We start from the raw sequence: 25724 nt of genomic DNA, 5'->3' as shown, positions 1-25724 counted from the left end.
TGCTTGTTCAGTTCCTCGGTAGAGGAGCGGACAGACAGAGCTGAGGAGGTCAGCTGTGCTGTAGTCGTCTGCTCTGTGCTCTGTTAAAAGGGTTGGGGGTAGGCAGGGGGGAAATCGATGCCTTTGTGTAATGTATCAAAGACATGGGCACTGCATGGGTCTGTTAAGCCATCAGTCATTTGCCGCTGGTGCAGGGGGGGTGGCTGCTGAGCTCACCATAAGGGGATGTCACCACTGCAGTGTGCGTGTGTGCTGCTGCTGCTCTGTGTGAGTCACAAACACAGAACCAGACACACCATCAATCCTGCATTGATTAGCAAACCGTAGTGTTGATTAGCTGTCATTTATTTGTTCTAAAGTAAGTTTGAGTTTAACGCTGAGTCTGTGGATGTTGATTGTATGTTTATTTCTTTGTTTGTTCAGGACCCAGAGCCTCATTCAGCTCCAGTAGCCCAGAGGACATGGAGCGGGTGTGTGACACGTTCAGCAGGAGGATCCTACCAGTCTTAGATTTTATTAAGTGCACCAAACTAGCTGTGGGTATATGTTTACATGCTTTGAGTGGAGGAAAACAAAGCAACCATAATTGACAGAAAGATAGGTCATATTCGGTCCTTAAGCGCTACTAAAAAGAGTGGTGCTGTACTCGTAAACACTCCTGATAGCAACAAAAGGTGCTGAGCGTCACTGTTTATTTTACCTTTATTTAACTATGCAAGTCAGTTAAGAACAAGTTCTTATTTTCAATGACGGCCTAAGAACAGTGGGTTAACTGCCTTGTTCAGGGGCAGAATGACAGATTTTTACCTTGTCAGCTTAGGGATTCGATCTTGCAACCTATCGGTTTCTAGTCCAACGCTCTAACCGCTAGGCTAGCTGATGCCCCACTGTGCTGGAACACTGCACCGCGTGTGTTATCTGTCAATTACACTCTCTTGTTAAGAACAGGCAGGATGGTGTGAAGGTCATCACACCTTGGTCGTGGGTAGGTTGATATGGACTCATTTCCCTGTGACTTGGTAAGAGACGGCAGCAGCATTAACAGACGTCTAGGCAGCAGCATTAACTGACGTCTAGGCAGCAGCATTAACAGACGTCTAGGCAGCAGCTTTACCAGACGACTAGGCAGCAGCATTAACAGACGTCTAGGCAGCAGCTTTAACAGACGTCTAGGCAACAGCTTTAACAGACGTCTAGGCAGCAGCATTAACTGACGTCTAGGCAACAGCTTTAACAGACGTCTAGGCAGCAGCATTAACTGACGTCTAGGCAGCAGCATTAACAGACGTCTAGGCAGCAGCTTTAACAGACGGCTAGGCAACAGCTTTAACAGACGGCTAGGCAGCAGCTTTAACAGACGGCTAGGCAGCAGCGTTAACAGACGTCTAGGCAACAGCTTTAACAGACGTCTAGGCAGCAGCATTAACTGACGTCTAGGCAGCAGCATTAACAGACGTCTAGGCAACAGCTTTAACAGACGTCTAGGCAGCAGCATTAACTGACGTCTAGGCAGCAGCGTTAACAGACGTCTAGGCAGCAGCTTTAACAGACGTCTAGGCAGCAGCATTAACTGACGTCTAGGCAGCAGCATTAACAGACGTCTAGGCAGCAGCATTAACAGACGTCTAGGCAGCAGCTTTAACAGACGGCTAGGCAGCAGCTTTAACAGACGGCTAGGCAGCAGCGTTAACAGACGTCTAGGCAACAGCTTTAACAGACGTCTAGGCAGCAGCATTAACTGACGTCTAGGCAGCAGCATTAACTGACGTCTAGGCAGCAGCATTAACAGACGTCTAGGCAACAGCTTTAACAGACGTCTAGGCAGCAGCGTTAACTGACGTCTAGGCAGCAGCGTTAACAGACGTCTAGGCAGCAGCTTTAACAGACGGCTAGGCAGCAGCATTAACAGACGTCTAGGCAGCAGCATTAACAGACGTCAAGGCAGCAGCTTTAACAGACGGCTAGGCAGCAGCATTAACAGACGTCTAGGCAGCAGCTTTAACAGACGTCTAGGCAGCAGCATTAACAGACGGCTAGGCAGCAGCTTTAACAGACGGCTAGGCAACAGCTTTAACAGATGGCTAGGCAGCAGCTTTAACAGACGGCTAGGCAGCAGCGTTAACAGACGTCTAGGCAACAGCTTTAACAGACGTCTAGGCAGCAGCTTTAACTGACGTCTAGGCAGCAGCATTAACAGACGTCTAGGCAACAGCTTTAACAGACGGCTAGGCAGCAGCATTAACAGACGTCTAGGCAGCAGCATTAACAGACGTCAAGGCAGCAGCTTTAACAGACGTCTAGGCAGCAGCATTAACAGACGTCAAGGCAGCAGCTTTAACAGACGGCTAGGCAGCAGCATTAACAGACGTCTAGGCAGCAGCATTTACAGACGGCTAGGCAGCAGCGTTAACAGACGTCTAGGCAGCAGCGTTAACAGACGTCTAGGCAGCAGCATTAACAGACGTCTAGGCAGCAGCATTAACAGACGTCTAGGCAGAAGCATTAACAGACGTCTAGGCAGCAGCTTTAACAGACGTCTAGGCAGCAGCGTTAACAGACGTCTAGGAAGCAGCTTTAACACACGGCTAGGCAGCAGCTTTAACAGACGGCTAGGCAGCAGCGTTAACAGATGGCTAGGCAGCAGCGTTAACAGACGTCTAGGCAGCAGCTTTAACAGACGGCTAGGCAGCAGCATTAACAGACGTCTAGGCAGCAGCTTTAACAGACGGCTAGGCAGCAGCATTAACAGACGTCTAGGCAGCAGCTTTAACAGACGGCTAGGCAGCAGCATTAACAGACGTCTAGGCAGCAGCATTAACAGACGTCTAGGCAGCAGCATTAACAGACGTCTAGGCAGCAGCTTTAACAGACGGCTAGGCAGCAGCATTAACAGACGTCTAGGCAGCAGCTTTAACAGACGTCTAGGCATCAGCTTTAACAGACGTCTAGGCAGCAGCGTTACCAGACGGCTAGGCAGCAGCTTTAACAGACGGCTAGGCAGCAGCTTTAACAGACGGCAAGGCAGCAGCATTAACAGACGTCTAGGCAGCAGCATTAACAGACGGCTAGGCAGCAGCTTTAACAGACAGCTAGGCAGCAGCATTAACAGACATCTAGGCAGCAGCATTAACAGACGTCTAGGCAGCAGCTTTAACAGACGGCTAGGCAGCAGCATTAACAGACGTCTAGGCAGCAGCGTTCCCAGACGGCTAGGCAGCAGCGTTAACAGACGTCTAGGCAGCAGCGTTAACAGACGGCTAGGCAGCAGCTTTAACAGACGGCTAGGCAGCAGCTTTAACAGACGGCTAGGCAGCAGCATTAACAGACGTCTAGGCAGCAGCTTTAACAGACGTCTAGGCAGCAGCATTAACAGACGTCTAGGCAGCAGCATTAACAGACGTCAAGGCAGCAGCTTTAACAGACGTCTAGGCAGCAGCATTAACAGACGTCAAGGCAGCAGCTTTAACAGACGGCTAGGCAGCAGCATTAACAGACGTCTAGGCAGCAGCATTTACAGACGGCTAGGCAGCAGCGTTAACAGACGTCTAGGCAGCAGCGTTAACAGACGTCTAGGCAGCAGCATTAACAGACGTCTAGGCAGCAGCATTAACAGACGTCTAGGCAGAAGCATTAACAGACGTCTAGGCAGCAGCTTTAACAGACGTCTAGGCAGCAGCGTTAACAGACGTCTAGGCAGCAGCTTTAACAGACGGCTAGGCAGCAGCTTTAACAGACGGCTAGGCAGCAGCGTTAACAGATGGCTAGGCAGCAGCGTTAACAGACGTCTAGGCAGCAGCTTTAACAGACGGCTAGGCAGCAGCATTAACAGACGTCTAGGCAGCAGCTTTAACAGACGGCTAGGCAGCAGCATTAACAGACGTCTAGGCAGCAGCTTTAACAGACGGCTAGGCAGCAGCATTAACAGACGTCTAGGCAGCAGCATTAACAGACGTCTAGGCAGCAGCATTAACAGACGTCTAGGCAGCAGCTTTAACAGACGGCTAGGCAGCAGCATTAACAGACGTCTAGGCAGCAGCTTTAACAGACGTCTAGGCATCAGCTTTAACAGACGTCTAGGCAGCAGCGTTACCAGACGGCTAGGCAGCAGCTTTAACAGACGGCTAGGCAGCAGCTTTAACAGACGGCAAGGCAGCAGCATTAACAGACGTCTAGGCAGCAGCATTAACAGACGGCTAGGCAGCAGCTTTAACAGACAGCTAGGCAGCAGCATTAACAGACATCTAGGCAGCAGCATTAACAGACGTCTAGGCAGCAGCTTTAACAGACGGCTAGGCAGCAGCATTAACAGACGTCTAGGCAGCAGCGTTCCCAGACGGCTAGGCAGCAGCGTTAACAGACGTCTAGGCAGCAGCGTTAACAGACGGCTAGGCAGCAGCTTTAACAGACGGCTAGGCAGCAGCTTTAACAGACGGCTAGGCAGCAGCTTTAACAGACGGCTAGGCAGCAGCTTTAACAGACGTCTAGGCAGCAGCATTAACAGACGTCTAGGCAGCAGCTTTAACAGACGGCTAGGCAGCAGCTTTAACAGACGGCTAGGCAGCAGCTTTAACAGACGGCTAGGCAGCAGCGTTAACAGACGGCTAGGCAGCAGCTTTAACAGACGTCTAGGCAGCAGCATTAACAGACGGCTAGGCAGCAGCTTTAACAGACGGCTAGGCAGCAGCTTTAACAGACGTCTAGGCAGCAGCTTTAACAGACGGCTAGGCAGCAGCTTTAACAGACGGCTAGGCAGCAGCTTTAACAGACGGCTAGGCAGCAGCATTAACAGACGTCTAGGCAGCAGCATTAACAGACGTGTAGGCAGCAGCATTAACAGACGGCTAGGCAGCAGCTTTAACAGACTGCTAGGCAGCAGCATTAACAGACGTCTAGGCAGCAGCATTAACAGACGTCTAGGCAGCAGCTTTAACAGACGGCTAGGCAGCAGCATTAACAGACGTTTAGGCAGCAGCGTTACCAGACGGCTAGGCAGCAGCTTTAACAGACGGCTAGGCAGCAGCTTTAACAGACGGATAGGCAGCAGCATTAACAGACGGCTAGGCAGCAGCATTAACAGACGTCTAGGCAGCAGCATTAACAGACGTCTAGGCAGCAGCATTAACAGACGGCTAGGCAGCAGGTTTAACAGCCGGCTAGGCAGCAGCATTAACAGACGTCTAGGCAGCAGCTTTAAACGACGTCTAGGCAGCAGCGTTAACAGACGTCTAGGCAGCAGCGTTAACAGACGTCTAGGCAGCAGCGTTAACAGACGGCTAGGCAGCAGCGTTAACAGACGGCTAGACAGCAGCTTTAACAGACGGCTAGGCAGCAGCTTTAACAGACGGCTAGGCAGCAGCTTTAACAGACGGCTAGGCAGCAGCTTTAACAGACGTCTAGGCAGCAGCATTAACAGACGGCTAGGCAGCAGCTTTAACAGACGGCTAGGCAGCAGCGTTAACAGACGGCTAGGCAGCAGCTTTAACAGACGTCTAGGCAGCAGCATTAACAGACAGCTAGGCAGCAGCTTTAACAGACGTCTAGGCAGCAGCTTTAACAGACGTCTAGGCAGCAGCATTAACAGACGGCTAGGCAGCAGCTTTAACAGACGGCTAGGCAACAGCTTTAACAGACGGCTAGGCAGCAGCATTAACAGACGTCTAGGCAGCAGCATTAACAGACGTCAAGGCAGCAGCTTTAACAGACGGCTAGGCAGCAGCATTAACAGACGTCTAGGCAGCAGCTTTAACAGACGTCTAGGCAGCAGCATTTACAGACGGCTAGGCAGCAGCGTTAACAGACGTCTAGGCAGCAGCGTTAACAGACGTCTAGGCAGCAGCATTAACAGACGTCTAGGCAGCAGCATTAACAGACGTCTAGGCAGAAGCATTAACAGACGTCTAGGCAGCAGCTTTAACAGACGTCTAGGCAGCAGCGTTAACAGACGTCTAGGCAGCAGCTTTAACAGACGGCTAGGCAGCAGCTTTAACAGACGGCTAGGCAGCAGCGTTAACAGATGGCTAGGCAGCAGCGTTAACAGACGTCTAGGCAGCAGCTTTAACAGACGGCTAGGCAGCAGCATTAACAGACGTCTAGGCAGCAGCTTTAACAGACGGCTAGGCAGCAGCATTAACAGACGTCTAGGCAGCAGCTTTAACAGACGGCTAGGCAGCAGCATTAACAGACGTCTAGGCAGCAGCATTAACAGACGTCTAGGCAGCAGCATTAACAGACGTCTAGGCAGCAGCTTTAACAGACGGCTAGGCAGCAGCATTAACAGACGTCTAGGCAGCAGCATTAACAGACGTCTAGGCATCAGCTTTAACAGACGTCTAGGCAGCAGCGTTACCAGACGGCTAGGCAGCAGCTTTAACAGACGGCTAGGCAGCAGCTTTAACAGACGGCAAGGCAGCAGCATTAACAGACGTCTAGGCAGCAGCATTAACAGACGGCTAGGCAGCAGCTTTAACAGACAGCTAGGCAGCAGCATTAACAGACATCTAGGCAGCAGCATTAACAGACGTCTAGGCAGCAGCTTTAACAGACGGCTAGGCAGCAGCATTAACAGACGTCTAGGCAGCAGCGTTCCCAGACGGCTAGGCAGCAGCGTTAACAGACGTCTAGGCAGCAGCGTTAACAGACGGCTAGGCAGCAGCTTTAACAGACGGCTAGGCAGCAGCTTTAACAGACGGCTAGGCAGCAGCTTTAACAGACGGCTAGGCAGCAGCTTTAACAGACGTCTAGGCAGCAGCATTAACAGACGTCTAGGCAGCAGCTTTAACAGACGGCTAGGCAGCAGCTTTAACAGACGGCTAGGCAGCAGCTTTAACAGACGGCTAGGCAGCAGCGTTAACGGACGGCTAGGCAGCAGCTTTAACAGACGTCTAGGCAGCAGCATTAACAGACGGCTAGGCAGCAGCTTTAACGGACGGCTAGGCAGCAGCTTTAACAGACGGCTAGGCAGCAGCATTAACAGACGGCTAGGCAGCAGCTTTAACAGACGGCTAGGCAGCAGCTTTAACAGACGGCTAGGCAGCAGCATTAACAGACGTCTAGGCAGCAGCATTAACAGACGTGTAGGCAGCAGCATTAACAGACGGCTAGGCAGCAGCTTTAACAGACTGCTAGGCAGCAGCATTAACAGACGTCTAGGCAGCAGCATTAACAGACGTCTAGGCAGCAGCTTTAACAGACGGCTAGGCAGCAGCATTAACAGACGTCTAGGCAGCAGCGTTACCAGACGGCTAGGCAGCAGCTTTAACAGACGGCTAGGCAGCAGCTTTAACAGACGGCTAGGCAGCAGCATTAACAGACGGCTAGGCAGCAGCATTAACAGACGTCTAGGCAGCAGCATTAACAGACGTCTAGGCAGCAGCATTAACAGACGGCTAGGCAGCAGGTTTAACAGCCGGCTAGGCAGCAGCATTAACAGACGTCTAGGCAGCAGCTTTAAACGACGTCTAGGCAGCAGCGTTAACAGACGTCTAGGCAGCAGCGTTAACAGACGTCTAGGCAGCAGCGTTAACAGACGGCTAGGCAGCAGCGTTAACAGACGGCTAGACAGCAGCTTTAACAGACGGCTAGGCAGCAGCTTTAACAGACGGCTAGGCAGCAGCTTTAACAGACGGCTAGGCAGCAGCTTTAACAGACGTCTAGGCAGCAGCATTAACAGACGGCTAGGCAGCAGCTTTAACAGACGGCTAGGCAGCAGCGTTAACAGACGGCTAGGCAGCAGCGTTAACAGACGGCTAGGCAGCAGCTTTAACAGACGTCTAGGCAGCAGCATTAACAGACAGCTAGGCAGCAGCTTTAACAGACGGCTAGGCAGCAGCTTTAACAGACGGCTAGGCAGCAGCATTAACAGACGGCTAGGCAGCAGCTTTAACAGACGGCTAGGCAGCAGCGTTAACAGATGTCTAGGCAACAGCTATAACAGACGGCTAGGCAGCAGCGTTACCAGACGGCTAGGCAGTAGCGTTACCAGACGTCTAGGCAGCAGCTTTAACAGACGGTTAGGCAGCAGCATTAACAGACGGCTAGGCAGCAGCTTTAACAGACGGCTAGGCAGCAGCTTTAACAGACGGCTAGGCAGCAGCGTTAACCGACGTCTAGGCAACAGCTATAACAGACGGCTAGGCAGCAGCGTTACCAGACGGCTAGGCAGTAGCGTTACCAGACGTCTAGGCAGCAGCTTTAACAGACGGTTAGGCAGCAGCATTAAGAGACGGCTAGGCTGCAGCGTTACCAGACGGCTAGGCAGCAGCGTTACCAGACGGCTAGGCAGTAGCGTTACCAGACGGCTAGGCAGCAGCGTTACCAGACGGCTAGGCAGCAGCGTTACCAGACGGCTAGGCAGCAGCGTTACCAGACGGCTAGGCAGCAGCGTTACCAGACGGCTAGGCAGCAGCGTTAACAGACGGCTAGGCAGCAGCGTTACCAGACGGCTAGGCAGCAGCGTTACCAGACGGTTAGGCAGCAGCGTTACCAGACGGCTAGGCAGCAGCGTTACCAGACGGCTAGGCAGCAGCGTTACCAGACGGCTAGGCAGCAGCGTTAACAGACGGCTAGGCAGCAGCGTTAACAAACGGCTAGGCAGCAGCGTTACCAGACGGCAAGGCAGCAGCGTTACCAGACGGCTAGGCAGCAGCGTTAACAGACGGCTAGGCAGCAGCGTTAACAGACGGCTAGGCCGCAGCGTTAACAGACAGCTAGGCAGCACTGTTAAGAGCCTATTAAGTCAGAACTGTCTGTCATATTCTTTAAGCAACGTTTGTTCATCACAGATGCATCTTAATTTCAAACGCTTTCTCTCGTATTTTGTACCACGATAACAGTTCACACAGTTTGTATTTGAATGTGGCAGTGGTATAGAAAATGTAAGAAAATGTTCTGTAATCGAGAAACAGTGGTCATTTATTTTAGCTCGTTATCAGGACATAATGTGGATCATAATTACTACATTTTCATTGACAATATTTCCATAATGAAGATGATTTCTAGGAGGACTGTGGTGTCCTTGATGTCTTTTGTTGTTACTTTAATAATCCTTATAAAGAGGAAGACCATAGAAACATGTAAAAGGAAAGTACAGGTTATGTGGAGAGCAAAACTAAATGTACACAAGGCTCATCTCTTTGAGATCTGAGAGGAACTATTGATTGTTTTTTCAAAATGATAATGTGGTGTCCTCTTATCTGCAAGAAATTAATTCACTCATAGCAGCTCTCTCTTGCTTACCTGAACAGAACCACACACACACATACATACATACACACCCCTTTCTACTCACGTGTGTACTTTAGCCATTAGTTCTACGGCTATTCTGTAATGAATTAAGATGTGTGTTTTGAAAGGGAATGAGCAGTAATGAATGAAATAGCATGAAGCTTCAGATTGGCTTGTAACATAGACTTTGTGGGGAAGTTGTTTGCACTGTCGTTGTTGTTGTTAAAATGTGCTTGTCCCTAGTAATTGGAGTGCTCATTTCTTGCAGTGCAGGCCAGGCCAGTTCCCTGATTGGTGTGCTGTGTCTCGATCCTGTCTCGGGTTTACTAAGCAGCATGTGGCCTGAGGGAGTCACACAATCGTATTACACACACACGCACGCATGCACACACTTTGACACACACACAGACAGGGAGACACACACACCCAGAGAGAGATACACACACAGAATCACACACACAGAGCAAGAGAAACACACACATGCTGCTCTCCCCCGTGGCCCCTGGCAGCATGGCTGCAGGTCAAGCGGACTCCTCGCCACCACATAGACAGCCCTGTCACCGACGAACTCGCTCTCTCCTCCCGCTGCTCTCAATAATTCAACTGACTGATCACTGACCCCTTTTTTTCCTTAAGATGGACAATGCAAACTAAAGAGGAGATTTCATTTGGAGCCGCACAGCAGAGCTCTAGCTGTCAATTTCAGAAGCAGCATAATTGTAATTACATCTGCATCTGTAACACCAGCTCTATGAGATGCAGAGACACAGTGGTTATTAAATTAGTCACTCTGCAGCTGAGAAGGCTCAAGGAAATCCTATTATGTTGCGATGCATCTAGACAAATGCAGCTTGAACACCCTCCAACAATTAGTGTACAATTATTTGATGTGAGCTGCATGTATTTGGTAGAGCCGTGAAGCGCGCAATGCTAAATTGTTTAATTTTAAAATCGGGATGGGTTTTTCATGTCTGCTACTTTATAGTATTTTAGTATTTTAAAATATTTGTTGATGAAATACATCTGCATATGTTCTGGGTCAGGGTTAAACTCCTCATATAGGAACAGTATGCTAACATATAGAGATGTAGATTAAAATATTTTACAGTAGGCACCAACAATTTGATAATTTGCATAGTTTAACTAGCAACATCATACAGGCAGTAAAAGCATTGGCATAGAGGTGTGGGTTAACTAATTTCAATACTGTACATAATTACAATAAAAATCAAACTCTATTGCTGCACTGTTTGCCTTGTGCTGCTCTGCTCTGTAGCATCCCAAACATTGCATGCAAAGGGTAGGAGGGAGTAGTACAAGAAAATCATTATATGAAATATTCAGGGGGAGCAAAACAAAACAGCATAGCCTGTAAAGGAATGTGTTGTTTTTTTCCTCGTTAGGATGTTGAAAGTAAACCGAGAAGGGAGGAAGGCCAGGACAAAACAAAACCTTGAGGTCTGCGAGAGGAGGGGTAGAGGTGGGGCGTTGTCCCACAAAAAGAAAATCACAATTTTTCAACATGATTTCCAGCCTTTTGTTGCCTTGGAATAAAAGGGCCTGGGCACTTTGTCAGGTTCCAGCGGGTAGAGAAAGAACACAACGGGAGATATGCCAAAAGATATCTTCAGTGATGGATCGCTTCAGGAAGCGCCAGCTACTTAGATTAGATACCACTGGAGGAAGGACCTTTGACACTAGTCCTTATGGAACTGTGTTAACAGCTGTCAATACTCCAAAACTCAGCAAAATGCTAATCCTGCTGACGATCTATGCTCATTTGTTGTTCAATGTTTTGTAGTAGATCGTGTAGTGGCTAGCAATCCCCGTTTCACCACCCCACTGTTGTCACTTGAAAATTCAAAGTTATAATGAACTGGTACAAACAATGCGCAGTGTGACTGTGACATATGTACAGTTGAAGTCGGAAGTTTACATACACTTAGGTTGGAGTCATTAAAACTCGTTTTTTCAACCATTCCACAAATGTCTTGTTAACAAACTATAGTTTTGGCAAGTCGGTTAGGACATCTACTTTGTGCATGACACAAGTCATTTTTCCAACAATTGTTTACAGACAGATTATTTCACTTATAATTCACTGTATCACAATTCCAGTGGGTTGACTGTGCCTTTAAACAGCTTGGAAAATTCCAGAAAATGATGTCATGGCTTTAGAAGCTTCTGATAGGCTAATTGACATCATTTGAGTCAATTGGAGGTGTACCTGTGGATGTATTTCAAGGCCTACCTTTAAACTCAGTGCCTCTTCGCTTGACATCATGGGAAAATCAAAAGAAATCAGCCAAGACCTCAGAAAACAATTGTAGACCTCCACAAGTCTGATTCATCCTTGGGAGGAATTTCCAAATGCCTGAAGGTACCACGTTCATCTGTACAAATAATAGTACGCAAGTATAAACACCATGGGACCACGTAGCCGTCATACCGCTCAGGAAGGACACTCGTTCTATCTCCTAGAGATGAACGTACTTTGGTGCGAAAAGTGCAAATCAATCCCTGAACAATAGCAAAGGACCTTGTGAAGTTGCTGGAGGAAACAGGTACAAAAGTATCTATATGCACAGTAAAATGAGTCCTATGTCGACCTAACTTGAAAGGCCGCTCAGCAAGGAAGAAACCACTGCTTCAAACCGCCATAAAGCCAGACTACAGTTTGAAACTGCACATGGGGACAAAGACCGTACTTTTTGGAGAAATGTCCTCTGATCTGATGAAACAAAAATGTAACTGTTTGGCCATAATGACCATCGTTATGTTTCGAGGAAAAAGGGAGAGGCTTGCAAGCCGAAGAACACCATCCCAACCGTGAAGCACGGGGGTGGCAGCATCATGTTGTGGGTGTGCTTTGCTGCAGGGGGCACTGATGTACTTCACAAAATAGATGGTGTCATGAGGAAGGACAATTATGTGGATATATTGAAGCAACATCTCAAGACATCAGTCAGGAAGTTAAAGCTTGGTCGCAAATGGGTCTTCCAAATGGACAATGACCCCAAGCATACTTCCAAAGTTGTGGCGAAATGGCTTAAGGACAACAAAGTCAAGGTATTGGAGTTGCCATTACAGAGCCCTGACCTCAATCCTATAGAAAATTTGTGGGCAGAACTGAAAAAGCGTGTGTGAGCAAGGAGGCCTACAAACCTGACTCAGTTACACCAGCTCTGTCAGGAGGAATGGGCCAAAATTCACACAACTTGTTGTGGGAAGCTTGTGAATGACTACCTGACACGTTTGACCCAAGTTAAACAATTTAAAGGCAATGCTACCAAATACTAATTGAGTGTATGGAAACTTCTGACCCACTGGGAATGTGATGAAAGAAGTAAGAGCTGAAATAAATCATTCTCTCTACTATTATTCTGACATTTCACATTCTTAAAATAAGGTGGTGATCCTAACTGACCTAAGACATGGCATTTTTACTATGATTAAATGTCAGGAATTGTGAAAAGCTGAGTTTAAATCTATTTGGCTAAGGTGTATGTAAACTTCCGACTTCAGCTCTTTGAAAAATGTGTGATTAGTGATCAACAGGGCCGAGTGAAAAGAGAGGGGGGGGGGTTTTACAAGTTTTATTTTTCCCATGTTTCCTTGTTTCTCACATGCTGTGTTTGTTCTAAGACAACAGGCAGGTTTTTCCCCAGGGTCTGGGCTTGTGGAGAGGCTGCAGTATGCTGGCTACCTGGGACAGATCCAACGCAGCAGGGAGCAGACCGTCATCCTCCACCAGGCGCTGGCTGAGCTCGCTGTCGCCCCCTACCTGCAGGACCTCAGCCACGCAGATACCTCACTGGTAAGCAACCAACAGTCTCTGGCCAAACTTTGAAATGCCTACCTAGTACTGACTCATTCTCTGTGCACTGACACACAACAGGACGCAGCGACCTCAACATCATTCTGGTAATATCAGAGGCGGTACAGGGGTGGATAAGAGGTCTCTCCTAGGCCTGAGGTGGTGTTATCTAGGAGCACTTTAACAGCACACTGGCAAAAAATATATAGGATAGGAAAGAGAGAGAGAGAGACCTTTGCTTTCCAAGAGAGAGTAGATAACAGGAGGGAATAGGGAAACAGAAATGGAAGAGGTGGTGTATGCAAGTCTCATTCAGGTATACCATGTGCTGTGCTGCTGAAGCTCTAGAATTGCCTCTTTACTAGAATAGAGCCGCACAGTGGCTGTGATATTGCAACCAAATCTACCATGAATAGAGACCAGGAGAGAGAGGCCATGTTTGTTTAGGCAACAACAGCCATGACAGCTTCTACTACCACAGATATTACAGTACAGTAAAGGGGTCGGCTGTCGCATACACTGGAGTCATGACGATATGACGATGTGCTTCCTTTCAACAGGCAAGGAGAAAAACACATGTCCAAAATAATGATATTTCTGTCAGTGAATCAGTTTAAATACCCAGCCCTTTTAGTGGATATTTTGGCACAGTCACTCAGTAATGGGAGCTGCTCTGCCTTTAGTTCAAATATATGCTGTTTAGCAGACTATTTTATCCAAAGCGACTTACAGTCATGTGTGGATACATTTTACATGCGGGTGATCCTGGGAATCGAACCCACTATTCTGGCGTTGCAAGCGCCATGCTCTACCAACTGAACTATAGAGTTCTCTGAGTTTTCAGTGGATGTCCGGCCGGAGACCAAAAAAAACACAGTTTTACCGGCGAGCGCTCTCTCAGGAAACTTAATAATTCAGAACACACGCTGCATGTTGGTGAATTGCCCCCCAGAAAAGTGTCCTGTGTCTGGAAAAATAGAAGGGGGAAAGGTATTTGTGTTGTGAAAGCAGGTGTACCAGCCAGCAGCCAGCCACACCTGTGTGTGTGTGTGTGTGTGTGTGTGTGTGTGTGTGTGTGTGTGTGTGTGTGTGTGTGTGTGTGTGTGTGTGTGTGTGTGTGTGTGTGTGTGTGTGTGTGTGTGTGTGTTTGGTTTTACTATCCTTATGGGGAAAATTCAGCACTTCACCGGTCCCCACAAGGAAAAAGGCTTTTGCTTACAGTTAGGGTTATGGGTTAGGTTAAGGGTTAGTGCTGCAAATAAATGGGCTCCAAAGTGCAGCCCCATGTATATTACCTCCTCCCACGCACCGTGATGGATGCAAGCAGGTCACCCGTGATACAAGTCGATATTTGACATCCATCCATGTCTGAGGACGTCGGGAGATTACATGGAAAACGGCCACTAGTGGCAACAGTTAGCGCTATTACCTTCAAGTAGGTTTTGGTTTTGCTATGGCATTGTGCGCTGGTATGGTGGATGGGCGTAAGCATCTGCCTCTGGTTCCAAAGGTTGCATATTTGAATTCAGTAATACAAAGGTTTTTTGTTTTAAGCCTGTCCCAAACCTTAACCCATTCGGAGTTAATGCCTAACATTAAGAATTTGGCATTAATGGCTAAACTTTACCTAAAACACAGAAATTTTACATTTGAGAAACATGGATGAATGTTCAATTCTGATGTGAGACTGAGAGGTTGTTGGATGGACGAGTGCTGTTTGTCAATTTGTCCACATTGTCTCCCCTAGCCCACCGCTGCTGTGAAAGGCCACAGCATCCAGGCTTCTCTCCATGTAGAAAAAAGACAAGATGGCAGCCCTCATTGTATGAGGAATGAGTTGTAAAAATAATCATCCGACAAATGATTTTTTAATTAGCTTTTAAGTCTGTGTTTAGAGAAGTTATTGCTGGTGTGTGAATTGCGCTCTGATAATCTTTATCTCGGGCCCACAGCTGCAGGCTCTAATGGCAGACACCATGGACACCCTTGAAGGAAGGCGGACTGATAGAGAACGTGTGTGGAATGAAATGCAAAAGGTAAATAGAGAGAAAGGAAAATGACAATGAGAACGAGGAGGGGACGAGGGGATGGAAATACCAACGTCTACACTGTACCCTCCAAACGCACGCTTAGCATTCTCCCAACAAAATCTAAATGATGATTTGACATATCGAGTCAGGAAAAAATATATATATTTTGCGTTGGGATATCCTTGTGGCACGCTTGTCACCTCTATTAAGATGAACAATGCCTACTGAACTTTCAAATGGCATGGCTCCCAGGAGGGAGAGGCCCATTTCATTTTTCAGACCAAATTATTTTCTTTGTTAATTAGTGAGGCTTTGGCATTTAATCTCACTACGGTACATAGTACTGCAAACAGACTTGGCCTGAGAACAAAACCCAGTGTAAAGCTACTGAGATACTGTAATGCAGATCAGCGTATAAACATCAAGTCCTGTAGGGCTGGAGCCTCGTTGGACAGCTGGAAATCAAAGATAAATCACATTACAATATCCCTGATTGCATTTCCATGCTCTCTGTCCTGTGTGGAGTTGTTTCCTGGTGCCTGGTGGGTATGGGAGGGGGGTTGACGCAGGGCAGTGCAGTGCATCACTGGGTCAGTCTATCTCACACCCAGTGGAGCATGACCACAGCCGTTAGTGATGGGCTGTATTAATCATGCACACACATTGACATACACACATACTCTATCACACACACACACACGCATATCGACACATACTCACACCTTAAAAGCCCACTGCCATAGGCTGAGCCCAGTGCTGGTGGATGGGTCTTTTCACTCCCTATCTGACCCATACATCATTCCTATGCAGAGTCTGTCAAACTGAGCAGGAAAGGGCTGGGCTGGCAAGCTGTTTCTGTTTCAATGTTTAAACATGTAATGGATACAGTAATAGTTGTAATTTACTTGAATTATTCGATGGGACATTATAGTACTTCCCTATTTTGATATTTAACTGATTTTCACTGAAAGGTCGAGCTTTACTTACGATAACTAACATCACATTTTCTAACTCAAGACTATATTATTGGTTAGTCACCCTGAATTTATTGTGCATGTTGAATTCACATTGTAATTTAGCGTTGTTGTAGCGGGTGTAATTTTCGCTGAGTTACCTGCACTGTGTCTAAAATCAGTTGTTAAACTAAGAGATGTAAAGCCATAAGGCTGTGGAAGAAAATGGAAGCACTGCAAGCAATGTAGTCTACCTTATCCTCCACTCAGCCATGCCATATCTCAAGTATTTTATGTAAGGGCCATTTGTACTGTTACTGTATGTGCAAATTAGCCTGTGCTAGCATACATGCACCAGTCCACTCTATAAAGTGCATAAGGTCATAAAATCTCCCATCCTCAGACTTGTAAAATCTATAATCAATGCCCGCCGGTATTTGCTTCATATATCCTGAGAGTGACAACCAACCTTTTCTCAACACAATAATTTATTGAGTGCGGCTACTCGACGCCTAGAGAAATAGAAATAGGTGGCAAGTTAATTTTCCCTTCGGCTCTCTTCAACTGGCATAAATCAGCAGGGCATTAACTAACAAATTGAAATGACGACTTGATTCTGACACAGGTCTGCATTGTTTTCCTGTTTGTTTTTGGCCAGTCATTATAAGGACATTGGCCCTTGCTGTAAATAAATGACATAAAAATAACTGCACTTTCCCCAGTTCCGGCAGAAGGACGGCATCAATGTTTTCCGCTCCATAAAATATCTATAAGAAATGTGGAATGCACCGCAGCACTGTAGTGTTTTACTCAAACTTCAGAATATTTCCAACCCCTCCCTGGAAAGATGGAAAAGCATAAGAGCAGTGCATCTGTGAGTGCTTGTACAGGAGTCTGTGCTCAAACAACACAAAGCAAAACTACAAAGTAGTCCTAAACTGTGACTCAACATAAAGTTTCATTTTTATTGATTTAGAAACTCATTTGACTTGGAAACAGTGAAAAGGTCACTAAATGTTTTAAGGGCTGTATTGACTGGGCTAGTTTGAATACATTGAGTGTCAGTCGATAGGGTAACACTCCGTCACCGTGCTGATGAGGGCTGACAGGTTTGATAGACACTTTGACAGGTGTCATATCACAGCTCAGCTCCTTGGGCATGGCATAGCAGCCTCCATAGACACACACACAAAGATACTCTAACACACACATCATTTTTTGTTGTATTGTATTTGTATATCGTACATTTGTGTGACTGTTCTTGTGTATCAGTGTTTTGTTACTTCCTGGACCCCAGGAAGAGTAGCTGCTGCTTCTGCAAAAGATAATTGGGATCCAAATAAACAAATAGATAGATAGCACAGCCACCTCAGTCAGCCCTGGGCCCTCTGAAGTTGCTGCTGCTTTCATATAGAAAGTGGTGCAGATGCGGCCTGCACACCAATGGAGAGGCTAATTGTTGTTCAAATGGAGTCCCAGGTTCTAAGATGCATGGGAGGGAAGTGTGGAGCGCGTATGTAGGGTGAGAAAGTGCAGGATGGGGTTGAACCAGTCAATGTCTCAGCCCCACTTCTCCTGCTCTGAGTTTAGGTGAATCCCCAGGGTATGGCTGTGGAGTTGGGTCTCAGATCCCATTAATAGAAACAGACACCCCAGCACCACCACCTCCACCATCAGACTGGCTCCTCTGTCACTCACAACACACATATCCCTCTCTCACCCTGTCTCTTTCAGTCTCTCTACATTGTATCTCCCCTCTATCTCACTGTTTCTCTTTCAGTTTCTTTCATTCTTTTATTCCCCACTCTCTCTCCTTCGCGCTCACCTCAGCCTCACTTTGAGTGCTCCCTCTCCATCTCTCCCCGGTACTCCAAATAGGCTTTTGTAAATTCATCTCTTCATCATACATTCACTTTCATATTTCACTCCCTTTCTCCTCCTCCCTTTCTCCGGTATGAGCGCGGGCTGGGCACAGTAAATTCCCACGCCAAGCCTTCACCTCACAAATGAATGAGGGAGGTACAGGCCAAACCCTACATCTCTACCAGGTAATTACTTCCCTGGTGGGGCAGAGAGGAGAGGAGGGGTTGAGCTGCTGGGCTTGGCTCGCAACACACAATCTATATAACCTCACGCTCCTCTGGAAAATCTGTCTTCATGTGAAAAGTGTTAGTTATTGCTTATAGCACATTGTAACTTGTTCTGTTCTCTTGTGTTTTGAATTGTTTTCTGCTCAGGTGGGGATGTTGGAGGATCTGTTGTTCCAACTGGAGGAGACCTATCTGAAGAACAAGGCTCAGAGGGCCAATAGGAAGCAGAGGGCCGGGGTCCAGGGGGCGGAGGGGAAAGCCAGAGGAAGACCCAAAGCAGGGGTCAAAATAGGGGCCAAAGGAGGGGGTACGGTGGTGACGGACAAGCCCAAAGTCCGTCCCACTGAAACCCAGCAGGAGATAGCAGTAGCACCAATGACCTTACCAGACCTGTGATCTGCAGGCCAGGACAGTGGAGGCCCGAAGTCATCCTCATCCTCAAAATGAATGGACACCCTCCTCTTCCCTCTCACAAAGCCTCATCTTCAGTCCCAGCATCTTTCACACCATTACTCTAGGCTGGCAGAAATAAATGGACTCTGCAGCCTTGCTTTTACTCTGATTTAGGGTCTGTTTTTAACACTTTAACACCTCCTTGTTTACTCGTTAAGATAGCGTCTCTAGCCCCACCTCTAGATGAAAGACCTAGCTGATTCAAACGTGTGGGAGTGTTCAATGTATACACAAGGAGATGGTTTCATGTTTAAACTCGCTAATTTATGATTGTTCATGCAAGTTGTAATATGAGAGATGGTTTGTAAACACAAACAAATCCATATGGTGCAGTAGCATGATCATAATGATGTATGCATTCCCATTATGGGATTCACAGCAAATCCGGCTCCAGATTCTCTGATGTTTTGAAAACTGTCTAACATGAAACAACCTTCATTAAATCACATTGTCTTTATCAATATGGTTGGTTAACTAACAAGAAATACAAAACCTTTTTCCACTCAATCCTTAGGAGGAAAAGAAAAGGGATTCAAATAAAACAAACATGCTTTCTCCTGAAGTAGCTAGCTGGAAACAGCAGCATAAACACTTTGTGTACAGTATGATGACCATGTTACTACAGTCTGGTGTATCACAGTCATTTCAATGCCAAATGTGCAGTTTGGGGATTAATCAGGCAGGGTAAAACCTTGTGAGTAAACACAATCAGTGGGGCCCTCGTCACTCACGTGCCCACGGCTGATCCATCAACTGGCCGGTCAGCACCGGCTTCCCAAAGTAGTTCCTCTGGGACAGCCAATCAGAAGCGCTCTGTGCTATCGACAGCTGCTTTCTCTCTTTCTTTCTCTCTCCTGTTATCTACTCTCTCTGGGAAAACAAAGGCTGGTCTCTTTCTCTCTCTTTTCCCTTACTACTGAATAATCCACATTTCCCTATTTGAGGATTCATTCAGGGCTCCTACTCTACAGTACAGTGTTTCTCTCTCTTTCTCTCATCCCACCCTCCATCTGTCTCTTGCTTCCTCCGTTTCCGTTCAGATGGGTGCTTAATACCTTGGGAATTGTGTTGACAACCGAGTCGGCATAAGCAATGTTGTGATCAGCAATATGGGCATGCATTATTTTATTCGCTGAATAAATTAATGGCATTTATTGAGTGGTCGGGGAGAGAAAACGTTGGCATAGGTACTCTATTGGCATCTTTAAAAGATTAATTATGCCCGATGTAGTTTCCATTTGGTAAACAATTATTATAATCCAAGCCTACATGCATATTTAATGAACACATTGAAGGCCATAGCCTTGATTTTCACTTTTGTGTAAAGCTGTTTATATGAAAATGGTTAGAATGGCGATATAGGAATGCTAATGTGGTTAGTTATTTTTTGTGTTTTAATTAGTGTACTGTTTTGCAGTGTTGCCCCACTGCCTGTTGTTGCCCCACTGCCTGTTGTTGCCTCACTGCCACATGTCTAGGCTGTAGCTCAGTGGCCGAACACAGTTTTGTGGCACACTGTTGACATTCACACTGATGCCTGGTTCAGAATTGGTCAGTTGATATCTATTATTAGCTGCTGGAGTTGATGTAGAGTGGAAGAGGTCATGGAGTCCATTGAGTAGAGTGGAACTGTCATGGCGATTGTGTATACCGCCCCTACCTTGTCACAACACAACTGATTGGCTCAAACGCATTAAGGAAAGAAATTCCACAAATTAACTTTTAACAAGGCACACCTGTTAATTGTAATGCATTCCAGGTGACTACCCCATGAAGCTGGTTGAGAGAATGCCAAGAGTGTGCAAAGCTGTCATCAAGGCTAAGGGGGGCTACTTTGAAAAATCTCAAATATATTTTGATTTGTTTAACACTTCTTTGGTTACTACATGATTCCATATGTGCTATTTCATAGTTTTGATGTCTTCACTATTATTCCACAGTATAGACAATAGTAAAAATAAAGAAAAACCCTTGAATGAGTAGGCGTGTCCAAACTTTTGCCTCGGTTTCATTTTAAGCATGTTTTTATACTTGCATCAATTGCAAAGACATTGGCAACTTTATATTTGTAGTCAACTTTGTTTTGAAGTTATCAGGTCACAGAGAGGTGAATAAACCATGTGATTCTATGTTTAGTCGAGGTCTTCTGTGTATAAAGTTACGCGGGAGGGCAAAAAATTATCTAACGACTCACTTAGCTGTTCTACGAGTGGTCTTGGCTGTTCTACGAGGCGGGCGTTAGATTACGAGCGTTTTCAAGTGCAACGTAAATAACGATGTTTTTTTGAAACAGCTCAGAGATTTAACGATGCTCCAATGAAGGTTCTAACAATGAACTTAGTCTTAAAATGCTTTTGTGAAACTGGGCCTAGGACATTGTTGGACTTTGTATAAATTCTAATGGGGTTCAAAAGAAATAGGCTTCTTGCGTTTGGGGAAAGAAATTATGGAACTTGTTTTAACAGACCACGGGAAATTAGTGTCTGGAAGCACAACAGTCAATTCAAACATCAAATGGCAACCTCACTTTTCAAATGTAATTTTGTTCTGGAGGTGGAAATTGTATACTGTAACGAGTGCGCTGAGAGTCGGGAAGCAGGCCTACAGGTGAGCAAGTTTTGGGGGAAACAGAGACTGCGAGATAAAACGACTTGTCTGAGAAGGACAGGACAGACTGCAACAGAAGGCACACAATCGAATCCACCTTGAGCCACCTGGGCAAATCTGCAGGGATTACCACTGGCCTTGAAATGACTGACATTGAGTCTTTTGTCAATTTGATGATAACAGAGCCCCTGATAACCAGGAAGAATTCTGCACAGGGACAGAACACAGATCTAAAGAAACCGAAAAACAGAAGAATACGCTCATTACAGGCTGCAAAATCTCCTTCAAACTTGACAGCCCAATCAGAAGATTGGTGGTAGTTTGTGGACCCATATGGCACCCACAGGTGGACAACTTTACCTGCCAACCAGACTCCTCTAGAATGCCAAATCATTGTCCAGGAAGAATGCCAGTGACATTGAACCAACTGCAAAACCAAGTTTTCTTTGTTTTGAAGCCATTTGAGTTAGCCACCCATGACTCCAACTCAATCCTCAAGTTTGTATACGACACAATATAGTGGTAGGCCTGATTACCAACAATGACGAGACAGCCTACAGGGAGGAGGTTAGAGCCCTGGCGGAGTAGGGCCAGGAAAATGAACTTTCCCTCAACGCCAACAAAACCAAGGAGCTGATCGTGGACTACAGGAGCCAGAAGAGGGAGCACCCCTCTGTGGCCCTGTCGATATGGATGGGGGGCATCCATATCGACAGGGCCACAGAGGCGAGGATCAAAAGCTTCAAGTTCCTTGGTGTGCACATCACTGAGGACCCGAAATGTTCCCACCTCACTGACACTGTGGTGAAGAAGGAGAAACAGCGCCTCTTCGACCTCAGGCGGCTGAAGAAATTCATCATGGCCCCTCACAAACTTCTACAGATGCACCATTGAGAGCATTCTGTCAGGCTGCATCACCGCCTGGTATGGCAACTGCACAGTCCTCAACCGCATGACTCTTCGGAGGGCACTCTGCTTGCTCTCCAGGACATTTACAGCACTCTGTGTCAAAGGAAGGCCAAGAAGATCATTAAGCACCTGAGCCCCAGTCTGTTCACTCTGCTACCATCTAGCAGACAGAGACAGTACAGGTTCATCAGCGCCAGGACCGAGACACTGAGAAACAGCTTATATTTCCAGGCCATCAAGTCTGTTCAACAGCCATGACTAGCCAGCAATCTTCCCAGTACTCAGCTCTGCACCTTGTGACTAATGCCCCATGTACAGTCGTGGCCAAAAGTTTTGAGAATGACACAAATATAAATTTTTTAAGTTTGCTGCTTCAGTGTCTTTAGATATTTTTGTCAGATGTTACTATGGAATACTGAAGTATAATTACAAGCATTTCATAAGTGTCAAAGGCTTTTATTGACAATTACATGAAGTTGATGCAAAGAGTCAATATTTGCAGTGTTGACCCTCTGCAATCCGCCCTGGCATGCTGTCAATTAACTTCTGGGCCACATCCTGACTGACGGCAGTCCATTCTTGTATAATCAATGCTTGGAGTTTGTGGGTTTTTGTTTGTCCACCCGCCTCTTGAGGATTGACCACAAGTTCTCAATAGGATTAAGGTCTGGGGAGTTTCCTGGCCATGGACCCAAAATATCGATGTTTTGTTCCCCGAGCCACTTAGTTATCACTTTTGCCGTATGGCAAGTTGCTCCAACATGCTGGAAAAGGCATTGTTCGTCACCAAACTGTTCCTGGATGGTTGGGAGAAGTTGCTCTCGGAGAATGTGTTGGTACCATTCTTTATTCATGGCTGTGTTCTTAGGCAAAATTGTGAGTGAGCCCACTCCCTTGGCTGAGAAGCAACCCCACACATGAATGGTCTCAGGATGCTTTACTGTTGGCATGACACAGGACTGATGGTAGCGCTCATCTTGTCTTCTCCGGACAAGCTTTTATCCAGATGCCCCAAACAATCGGAAAGGGAATTCATCAGAGAAAATGACTTTACCCCAGTCCTCACCAGTCCAATCCCTGTACCTTTTGCAGAATATCAGTCTGTCCCTGATGTTTTTCCTGAAGAGAAGTGGCTTCTTTGCTGCCCTTCTTGACACCAGGCCATCCTCCAAAAGTATTCGCCTCACTGTGCGTGCAGATACACTCACACCTGCCTGCTGCCATTCCTGAGCAAGCTCTGTACTGGTGGTGCCCCGATCCCGCAGCTGAATCAACTTTAGGAGACGGTCCTGGCGTTTGCTGGACTTTCTTGGGGGCCCTGAAGCCTTCTTCACAACAATTGAACCGCTCTCCTTGAAGTTCTTGATGATCCGATAAATGGTTGATTTAGGCGCAATCTTACTGGCAGCAATATCCTTGCCTGTAAAGCCCTTTTTGTGCAAAGCAATGATGACGGCACGTGTTTCCTTGCAGGTAACCATGGTTGACAGAGGAAGAACAATGATTCCAAGCACCACCCTTCTTTTGAAGCTTCCAGTCTGTTATTCAAACTCAATCAGCATGACAGAGTGATCTCCAGCCTTGTCCTCGTCAACACTCACACCTGTGTTAATGAGAGAATCACTGACATGATGTCAGCTGGCCCTTTTGTGGCAGGGCTAAAATGCAGGGGAAATGTTTTTGGGGGATTCAGTTCATTTGCATGGCAAAGAGGGACTTTGCAATTCATCTGATCACTCTTCATAACATTCTGGAGTATATGCAAATTCCCATTATACAAACTGAGGCAGCAGACTTTGTGAAAATGAATATTTGTGTCATTCTCAAAACTTTTGGCCACGACTGTAGAGTATATGGAGTCATGGAACGCTGGTCACCTCGTACTCTGTTTATATACTGTTGTTTACTCACTGTGTATGTATGTATGTATTTATGTATGTATGTATGTATGTATGTATGTATGTATGTATGTATGTATGTATGTATGTATGTATGTATGTATGTATGTATGTATGTATGTATGTATGTATATACTGTATTCACAACATAGCTCATCCTAATATACCCACTACTGTCCATACCATTTAAAAAACATTGTATAATAATTTTGTATTGGCTAGACATTCTACTGCACTGTTGGAGCTAGTAACATTCGCATTTTGCTGCACCTGCTATAGCACCTGTGTACGCAACCAATAAACTTCGATTTGATTTCAGTTTTTCTGATGGAAATAAAGAATTTGATGTGCCAAACATTTTTGTAACTTACCAGACACTTATCCAGAGCGACGTAGTAGTAAGTTCCTTGCTCAAGGGCACAGACATGTTTTTCACCTAGTCAGCTCATGAATTTGAACAAGCAACCTTTTGGTTACTGGCCCAACACTCTTAAATGCTACACTACCTGCCTCCCATCCTTTCTTTATTCTGTTTTAGAACACAAAGAAAGTGCCTTTGACTGTTAATTCAAAGGGAGAAGCTAACTGGTGGAAAAAACACTGGGAAATATGACAGGGCTGGGTTTGTAGTCGACTACAACTGCATTCACTTAACATTCAGAGACCAAGCAAAGGGGCTGTACAGGCCTGACCTTTGGTGAGCTTTATGATAGCTGTGCAAACGTTCCTCTGTGATAGGCTGCAGTATTGTTGCATATAAAAGAAGTACAATTACAGATTATTTCCCCCCACTTCCCTTTGCAGTACGATTGAACCTGCTCACGACAAGACTATTTTACCCTTAGAAATGCCGGATATCTAGAGAGAGACACTGAAAATATACTTAATAATTATTTCTGAACACAAAGGAGGGAGAGTCTGATTCCTGTAAGACTTTAAACAGGTTTGAAAGGTGCGTTGACTGGAACATCTTTGAAGACATCTTCAGGAGGAGAAATAAAACGGCTGGGCTCATTCCTGGTAATCCTAAAGAAGAAGGTACAGGAGGAGTGATTTTAAGTCAGCCACTGACAACTATAAAAAGCTTTAGATATTCCTCCAGTCTTTAAATAGCTAAAGAGTCGATGTTAGTAAAGGTAAGGAGTTTATATTTAAACTTTATTCAAAGAGATCATCTGTAGACATCGACATTACACAAGGCATCAATTAGTGCTTTGAGCTGACGCGACAAAGATTGTGTAAAAAACTGTCCCGCTCCGGGGTTGGATGTGATGTTTTTATGAGGTGAGTGGTTGAGAATGCTATTTTAATTGTCATAAGTGCAGTGGTTTTAAAAATACATTTAATTGGTGCTGCTTAAAAGTCAGATGTTGGTATGTTAGCAGCTCCTGGAGGAAGAAGCAGTGCATTCTCAGACAGCTGAAGAAGCTGCTCGGTATTTCCTCTGCATTCTTGTCTCTGACTTGGGCTGTTATCACCTTCAGAGAGTTAATACGCTGCAAAGTCATTTGTGAACAATCAGTGTATTTTTTACACAAAAGCACACCAAAGCGCTTCAATTGACCCTGGAAGTTTTGGAAGAGGCAATTACTGAAAAAAGATTGGATGAGAGCCAGTACATATGAGAGGACGAGGACAAGAGAGTGCATACTGAGACTGACAACCTCGAGAGAGTTTATGAAATGTAATTTAGCTAACGGTCACACAGCACAAGTTATGCTGTCCTTCTGTTTGTAAAGGAATCA

General features: G+C 46.1%; 1 protein-coding gene across 2 annotated transcripts in view; it reads left to right on the top strand.

The window, feature by feature from the left end:
- LOC115158414 (spermatogenesis-associated protein 16-like) overlaps positions 1 to 18668 on the top strand; it is a 66233-nt gene extending 47565 nt beyond the window's left edge. The window contains exons 9-12 of one of the 2 annotated variants that reach the window (XM_029707329.1): positions 424 to 470; positions 12875 to 13039; positions 14992 to 15075; positions 18260 to 18668. In XM_029707329.1, the coding sequence (XP_029563189.1) occupies positions 424 to 470; positions 12875 to 13039; positions 14992 to 15075; positions 18260 to 18508 (545 nt within the window). In that variant the 3' untranslated portion in view covers positions 18509 to 18668. Of the gene's footprint in view, positions 1 to 423; positions 537 to 12874; positions 13040 to 14991; positions 15076 to 18259 lie in introns of both variants that reach the window. The other variant, XM_029707328.1, reaches the window with a different exon arrangement.
- The last annotated feature ends 7056 nt before the right edge of the window (positions 18669 to 25724 follow it).

The sequence above is a fragment of the Salmo trutta genome, chromosome 22 (assembly GCF_901001165.1).
Source record: "Salmo trutta chromosome 22, fSalTru1.1, whole genome shotgun sequence".
Lineage (NCBI taxonomy): Eukaryota > Metazoa > Chordata > Actinopteri > Salmoniformes > Salmonidae > Salmo > Salmo trutta.
This window is presented reverse-complemented; position numbering and strand designations above follow the sequence as displayed.